We start from the raw sequence: 9,204 nt of genomic DNA, 5'->3' as shown, positions 1-9,204 counted from the left end.
AAACTTGGTATGATAATGGGAAACGTTTGTGCTCCGGAATACTAACTGGCAGTCAACAACTACATGGAACTGGCAGCATCTAGGAGTATCTCTAGTTAGCTAAATGCAGTACTGACCATTGTAACAAATATAGTTGAATATGTCACAGAAATTATAGATTAGATTTGATTAAGTAGGTTTAAGGGGACAGGTGCTCCATTTTTTTGACCAATCATACTTTATTCTCAGAAACAGGAATCTTTTAGCTAAGGTAATCAGTTAAAGTGTTCAAATCTCACCGGTGAAATTTGGGCCTTCAAATACATGTGTCTCCAGAATTATCCACGATTGAATGTAAAAATGATAACTCGTCAATTTAAGATACTCTGTGAAAAGAAAAGACATATTTAGGAAAAGTGAGTAAAATTCCTAGTTTGAAATATTTTTAAAGCGATTTTCTTACACTAAATGGTTTTTTTCCTACACCCTGTATAAGATTAGGCAAATGTTTCATATTAGTACCAGTATGTGGAAGGGAAAAGAAACAAACCTACAAGTGGGTGTCATTTTTCTCATTATTACAAGATACTGTTTAATCTATAAAAATCATATATTAGTTCTTGATGATGTTAAAAAGTTATTGTCTCTAGTTGTAATATTGTGATATTTATTGTGATCATTGAAAGGTGATTTGGTTCAAATCAATTTGGTTGATATCACCAAGAGATTTTATTGAGCGATTTATCTAATTCTGAAACATAATCAGATTTCCATCCTATATATTTTCTATAATTAGTTGTTAAATCGTGACAACCAATTCTTCTCACCTTTCTCCATTATTTGTTTCAGCAAGAATCCCTATTTCAATATCTCTCTTGTTCAGTTAGAAGATCAATTGATGTATATAAGGGATGGGTTTTATGATATTGATAGCTATTGATTTGATATATATAACATGTAATAACCTAATTATTTCCTTTAGAACATTGTATAGTATCTATTTTACACTTCTTGTATATATATAGATAGATATATTAACATATCAATTACTTCTTTAATATACTTTATTTCATCTTTTTATCATATTCTCTTACATCTTAATCAATAAGACTGTGTAAAATCAGGTCAGGTGAAAATGTGATTGTCAAAGCAAAGTTGTGCACATAATACAAAGACCAAATGAAAATACACTACAATATTTCTACCTTTATATTTAGGTAACTTGAATAGTAATGCATACAGTATATGCTTGGTTTGAATTGTTATCTTTTCAATTTGACATGTTCAGAAACAAAATAGACGTATTCTTTTGTTTCTTGGCTCTTTTTCAATGTGTATGTATGTTTACAGACCCTTTTCTGTATTTTTTTTCTATAAAAGTTTATTAAGAAAATCTTTCACAGTGGAGTGATGTCAAAATAAGATTATGAAGTACAAAATTATCAATAAAAACAGTTGTGTTAATTAATTCAAACTAAAATTAAGATAGAAATAAAACATGTATAAATATATTTTACAGTAAGATATCAAATTTGAACTTGGTGCCAGAAGAAAGGAAATGTAAAAATAAACTAGATATACATTAGATGTATAGTAAGAAATACATTCAACTTGGTTATACAATACTATTATTTCATAAGGACATCCATTTATTGAAACTTTTGGTAATGCTTTTGTTGTACTGATAAACAGGATTTTTTGACTATAAATAGTTACAATCAAGGTTGATTAAATCTTCTTCTCTATAAATGAGAGTGTGAAGCTGTGTAGAATCCTCTACATAGAATTTTCAGTACCAATAGACAAACAGTATCATCCACTAATGGAATAAATGTACAAAAAAATGATTGAGAAAGGTATTATTTGGACACTGACTTCTGTAACAGGCTAGCTAGGATTGGCCTAGACTGTCAAAATATCTGAGATCAGAACATAAATTTTCCAGACTATGAACCAATATATAATAAAGGCTTATTTACTTTGATGCACATGAAATGTCTTTACATAAAGACCACCCCCAATCTGTCAGGCGATTATCAATAACAATTTAACAATGAATACAATTATGTAATTATATCAACCTGTATAGGAATATGACTAAGTTATTACAGGATTACATTATATGTATTGTGTAATAAGAGTATTTTATCAAAATTCTCTATTGATTTATCAATATTTATTATGAAATGTAAACAATTATCAATTTCATATATAATTCTAATATTTAGACTGTAATTTTGTCAGACGCTAATTGATTTCATGTCATCTGCCAAGTTTTTAGACATCAATATAAATGTTCTCTTTCACTTTGTATTTGTCCTCATATTCACAAATGGATGATGTAAATGCATGAATATAGCTTATTGTCAGGCAATGACATTAGTATCGCTTTTGTACTTAAAAGATATAAAGATAAAAATAAGATTCAGTTTTGATCTGATTTGATTTCATTGCTTTTTCACCAAAAACTTGTTGCCACTTACATACTTCCCAACTAGTTAGTTGAATAGCATTTTCTTTTTGGAAACATAGTCACATAAACAACAACAGTCCGATATTTTCTAATGGAGGAACGAATGACATTTATACACTTGTATAACAACAACAACAACAACAACACTCCAATATTTTCTAATGGAAGAACGAAAAACATTTTTACACCTGTATAACAACAACAACAGTCTGATATTTTCTAGTGGTAGAAAGAATGACATTTATACGCTTGTATAACAACAACACTCCGATATTTTCTAATGGAGGAACGAATGACATTTATACACTTGTATAACAAAAACAACAACACTCCGATATTTTCTAATGGAAGAACAAAAAACATTTTTACACCTGTATAACAACAACAACAGTCTGATATTTTCTAGTGGTAGAAAGAATGACATTTATACGCTTGTATAACAACAACACTCCGATATTTTCTAATGGAGGAACGAATGACATTTATACACCTGTATAACAAAAACAACAGTCTGATATTTTCTAGTGGTAGAAAGAATGACATTTATACGCTTGTATAACAACAACACTCCGATATTTTCTAATGGAGGAACGAATGACATTTATACACCTGTATAACAAAAACAACAGTCTGATATTTTCTAGTGGTAGAAAGAATGACATTTATACGCTTGTATAACAACAACACTCCGATATTTTCTAATGGAGGAACGAATGACATTTATACACTTGTATAACAAAAACAACAACACTCCGATATTTTCTAATGGAAGAACAAAAAACATTTTTACACCTGTATAACAACAACAACAGTCTGATATTTTCTAGTGGTAGAAAGAATGACATTTATACGCTTGTATAACAACAACACTCCGATATTTTCTAATGAAATTACACTTTACAACAACAACAATAGTCCGATATTTTCTACAAAAACAACAACAACTGTCCGATATTTCTAGTGTTAGATAGTTAGATGAACATAGTCTCATGAAACCAATGGTCTAGGTCACAAAGCAAAGATTTATGATAAAACAAGGTACAAAAAGGTTAAGATAAATAGATAGGTTAACTATGGATGTATCTGTAATACTATCTGTGGTACTATCATTTTTTCAACTGAAATAGCCAAAAATATAAGAATCAACCTTCTTCTGATAGCCTTTAACAAAATCTTTTCATGTACCTGTAAGAAAATAAGCATTAATATGCATAATCATTGTAGGAAATACAAATGAAAGAAGTCAGATATTTTAAGACTAATGAGGGTTAAGTCTACCATGGACTAGGATATTGGTCGGGTTGGTTAAAGTGATTGGAAATTGGTCTATTTTTGCCATCTACTATATCATAATGATGGCCGTTAAAACGAGTTTGCAATGCGTTCTTTGCTTCTCTAATATACTGTAATTCACATTTTTGTTTACATGGAATTAGGTAAATGAGATATTTTCTAGTGGTACAAGGAATGACATTTATACACCTACATAACAACAATAGTTTATAATATTGTAACCATTTCCATATAAAATTAGATTGCCATTACCATATACCAGGAAAGGTCTGGAGATAAAGATAAATTTGGTGACTTTTGTTACCATGAATTTGTCAGTCAATATTGATTCTTGTATGTTTTTTGCTGGTATTACTACAAAAAACCATTTAAATATGTATTTCCGGAAGAACCAACCAGATGAGATATACTACCAGAAATATCATGACAACCAATGCCAACTACAAATTTCTGTGTGATTAAATTCTGTATAATTTTAAATAATATTAATTAGAAAATTAGAAGTATTAGAAGAGTTATTTATCTGAAAGTAACATTGACATTATGATAAAATTAGGAATTATGTAATCCTTATTAGATGGTAGTTGAACAATAATGTGGTATTATAGAATCTTTTTTCATATGACAGTTATCAAAAGACTGTCACTAGAGCAATGCACTAATTACCCTTTTAATTATTAAGCATTTGCTCATGATTATCTACCGGCAATTATTACTAATATATATGTGTGGTGAAATGTTGAAAAAAAAGAATATTTTCAGGTTTTATACTGTAAATAGCCTTATTAACCTACTGTAACAGTGTAATTAGGTATTGAGCTGTCAACTACTACCAGGTGTAGGGACTATTTTTAGATTTCAGATTGTCAAAATATTACTGAATAATATATTAGAAGACATTTTTATTACCAGTGTGTCCTGGAGGATTTTGACATGTTTTTGTTTATTCACTTGGTGGTTTACTTAAATCTTGAACATTCACTGTTGTTTAAGGGTTTGTGCTATGTAAAAATATTAATAAAACATAATCAGCTATTAAAAATCGTTAATTTATTGTCATGATAATTAGTTTATTATACCACATTATTTCAAAATATTATTTTTCAGAATAGACATGAATTTATGAGATGAAAACGTCCAACACCAACAAACAACTAATGAAGTTGATAATTTCTGTATTGATTGTATTGATATAGAGACTATAAATTAAGTTTTCATGATAGATTAGAGTTGAAACGGAAGATACTTATCAACCTTGTTATTGTGTTCACCACCTTGTTTATATCAGGTGTCAAAAAATGTTCCATAGTTCGACGGAATGTATTGGTGCATTGGTAAACTGATGTCTTTCAAGATGTTGTTATCCAACCCTGAAAATATGAAAGTCATCGAATAAGAATTGTACAAGTACTGCCCTGAACAAAATATCATGTCAAAAAATGCAATTTCAAGGCAACTATTTCAACCTATGTTCAATGTGCCCTCCATCTTCTTAACCTTTTCCTTAAGAGAATCCCAAATGGCATTATCCATTGGATTACAGCATTGGGATTGGGACGGCCAGCCATTCTTGTGAATAAATTCAGGTCTAGCCTCATCCATATATGTTTGGGATACTTTGCTAGTATGCGATGGGGCATCTTGGGATGGAAACAACGGTTGCGATTGGTGGTGGAAGAATATGGAGGGCACAATGAACACAGGTTGAAATGGTAAGTTGCCTTGATATTACATTTTTTGACATGCTGTTTTGTTTTGGGCAGTACTTGTACAATGTTTATTCAATGAGTTTCATATTTTTAGGAATTTTAGGTTGTAACATTGGGGTTAAGCAATGTTACGAAAGCAAAGGCACAGGCATGTAGGCGTAACCTCTAGTGATAGAGCAATGCTTGTTAGTTTAAAAGAATGTTATAGAATATTTGGTTAGACATCTTGAAGTATATCTGTGAGAATTTTTAAAGAGATCAGTTTACCAACAGCTAAGATACTACCCGTCTAACTTTGGGATGTTTTTTATGGGACATATTAGGTGTCAAATTACATAATGGGTTGGTATATCAAAATACCTTGCAATTGATTGGTAACTATTGTCTATGATGATAGAATTTAGCGCTCTTTTCCACCAGGCTGTGATAATCTCATGTTTCAGGTCCAGAACAGATCATTTACATATTAATTTTTAGAAAAGGTGTTGTATTCAGGGATTATTTTACTTTCAAAAAGTTCAATATGTAAAAAGCTTTAGAAATATAATCCATTGCAAAAGCAACCTGAAACAATAATTAATGCAAATATCAAAGAAAAAAATATCTTTTGACAGAAAATGTGTTTTTCCTCAAAATAACATTTTACATTCTTTCTGTTCGTGGACATAATCAAGCAATATGATTTTAAATGTGATTTCTGCAATATTCTGAATACCCAGGAACTCTAATAGATGAAAATATTTGCCATAGCAAAATAATTACTAAGTTCAAAGTTCTAGTTACCTAGTCTTACCTTGTTCTGGGTATGTTCATGATGGCCGTGTCCTACTTATTTCAGGGGATGATTTGTAAAAAGTATTCAGAAGTAGAAATATACGTAAAATTGCATAATTCCTTCAAAAATACCTCAAACCAGACATTTTAGTTTCTTTATTTAAATATGTCTTTTTATACGCCCACATGGAAATGTGGAGATATATTGCCGTTGCCCCTGTAGGTTTGTCCACATTTCTTCTAGAGACTACAGTTTTTATCTGATTTTAATGGAATTTGGTATGATTTATATTCATAAGATCTTGGTGGAGTTGGAATTTGATGATTTTTCAAATTACGGTTTTTGAGTTATTACTCTTGACTTAGTGAAAGTGCCTCAAAATTTGCTCATAAGTGCAATAGAGACTACAGTTTTTATCCAATTTGAATGGAATTTGGTGTGATTATTTATATTTAAGACATCTTGGTCAAGTTCGAATGTGATGATTTTTGGATTAATGATTTTGGAATTATTGCCCTTGACTTGAAAAACAAGTCATAAAATTTTGCATCTGATATGAATGAAATTTGGTGTAATCATTTATAAGTTATAAGTTCAAATTTGCTGTTTTTTTGATTAACAGTTTTTTTAATTATTGCCCTTGACTTGATAAAAATGTGTCAAATTTGCTGGTGAGCACAATAGAGTCTACAATTTTCATCCGATTTGAATGAAATTTGGTATGATCATTTGTATCGATGAGCACTTGGACTAGTTCAAATGTTACGATTTTTCGATCAACAGTGTTTGAGTTATTGCTGTTGACATGTATAAACAAGTCAAAAAAATTGAGCACAATAGATTTCATCTGATTTTAATGAAATTTGGTATGTTCATTTATATTGATGAGAATTTAGTGAAGTTTGAATTGGATTTTACGATGAAGGGTGATTGCTATTTATCGAAAATTATTTTCAAGAAAAGACTAGTCATTTTATTAACTTTTAATGCAGATAATTCTGTACACACATGGATTTCAAGCCTCAAATTTCGATGCTGAGCTGTGAACACTATTACTGATTAACTTGTTTCTGAGACTAAGGTAAGATTGGTCAAACAGATGGCAAATCTGTCCCATTCATGTGTCAACTAATGACATATTTTTTATCCAGATTTTAGATTAAGCTTTTTGTTTTTGGAATTCGACCAGCAAGTGATATGTAAGTAATGATTGGATCATACTAATGGATACATTGTATTGACAAATTCCAGTTCACGTCTGTTATATTGATAGCTGAAATAGAAATGTGTTCACTCTAGTAGATATAGCCTAAATTTGTCAGTTTTGTTTGGTGAATAATAATTATTAAGAGTTTTATATTTATATTCATTTGACCCTGTATATAATCAAACAGTGAATGGTGTTTTATACATAACAAATGTGGATTGCACAAGCCCTTTCTTTGAGATGTGTTTTGAATTACTTCCTCTTGTCTCATTAAAAAGAAATAGATACAGATACAGACAAATTAGATGTTTACAAACAACAAAGCATTATCAAAAATAGAAGTGCTTTATTAGATAACATTTTTCTTAGAAAAATGCTGATCTTTATAATACAGTTATTTCAACTTGATGTGACTGAATACCTGAAGACACAACAGTATTTAAAGTAGCTCTAGAATCACTTATCAAATTATCATTACTATTCGTACTACCAATACGACTAATTGGACCATCGTAAGTCATTGCATCATCAGATTGATCAGAATTGATAGGACTATTATTAGTATACACAGTAGGAATGCCGTTTGTTCGAACTCTGTGTGAGGTTTTCATCAAACGTGATACTCCGCGTGATAAGTTTTGAATCACTGATTTGATTTGAGCAGTTCTATAACCATGAACAAGGCCACTTATAAAAGATTTCACTAAAAACACTGGTATGAAATACACTATGTTTTTATCAGAGTTAATGGAGTCAGCTAATGGGCACTCGGAACAAAATAATCCAAGATAAGTATAAAACGGTATAGTACATGACAACCATAATATTGTATCGATAATAGTCGTCACCACTAATCTATGATATTTTTGAAACTCATGAGTTGATGCTCGCATAAAGTTCTGATTGGTGTTGATTTGTTTAGTTTTTGTACGTAAAAACACAATCATAATCACATTGAGCACAATGGATATAAACACAAGAATCCCATGGAATAAAAAGAACGTCCAAGAGAAAAATGTAAAAAATGACTTCACATGATCTATGTTATTCCAACCAATTTGTGGCAGAAATCCAATTATGAATGAAAAATTCCACAATAAAACCATAAAAGTTATGATGTTCTTTTTATCCATGTGCATAAGATATTTAAAGGGCTGAGATAGTTTGATACTGCAGTCTATATTGAGAGATAACAAGGATAATCCAGAGGCCAGTAGAGCTGTGAAAAATAAACTCTCAGGTAGGAAGAAATTCATCATCAAGATATCAACATTGAAAAACATAATCATTTTAAATCCTCCGTACACTCCTAACAAAACATCAGCCACACACAAACTCCTCACAAACACTAGCGTGGGACTTTCACCACCACTCGCAAACTTAGATGCCAATAGTACTATAAGATTTAGTATAGTGGTACCTGTTGCCAGAGTTAGTATGATACCTATTTCAATGGTAGATAGATGATGATGAATGGATATAGATGATGATGTATTCGGTGTGCTGGTATCAAAGACATTCAGTGATAAGTTACATGATACATTGTTTTTACATGTCATTTCTTATAAATCATTCCTACCCTTTATATACATATATACAGCAATTCTCCTATGTATTTCTTTTCCTTTTTTTCGTGTTGTCCAGTCAAAATTGTAAGCATAGATATAAATTATTAATCACATTTTGTTACTGTTTTATTTGATCAATTCCAGAAAGACAAATTTATCTTCTTGCACTAAATTTCATCTAGGGCAGCTCATAAATTTGG

At 30.4% G+C, this 9,204-nt stretch overlaps 1 protein-coding gene across 1 annotated transcript; it reads right to left on the bottom strand.

Moving 5' to 3' along the window:
• Positions 1 to 7,819: 7,819 nt before the first annotated feature.
• On the bottom strand, positions 7,820 to 8,995 carry LOTGIDRAFT_164572 (hypothetical protein; the record flags this gene model as incomplete). The annotated part of the gene is made up of 1 exon (XM_009061106.1): positions 7,820 to 8,995. The coding sequence occupies one exon, from the start codon at positions 8,993 to 8,995 to the stop codon at positions 7,820 to 7,822; it is 1,176 nt and encodes a 391-aa protein (XP_009059354.1).
• Positions 8,996 to 9,204: the final 209 nt, after the last annotated feature.

This window comes from Lottia gigantea (genome assembly GCF_000327385.1).
Source record: "Lottia gigantea unplaced genomic scaffold LOTGIsca_46, whole genome shotgun sequence".
NCBI lineage: Eukaryota > Metazoa > Mollusca > Gastropoda > Lottiidae > Lottia > Lottia gigantea.
The sequence above is the reverse complement of the archived record's forward strand: the minus strand, read 5'-3'. Positions and strand labels throughout refer to the sequence as shown.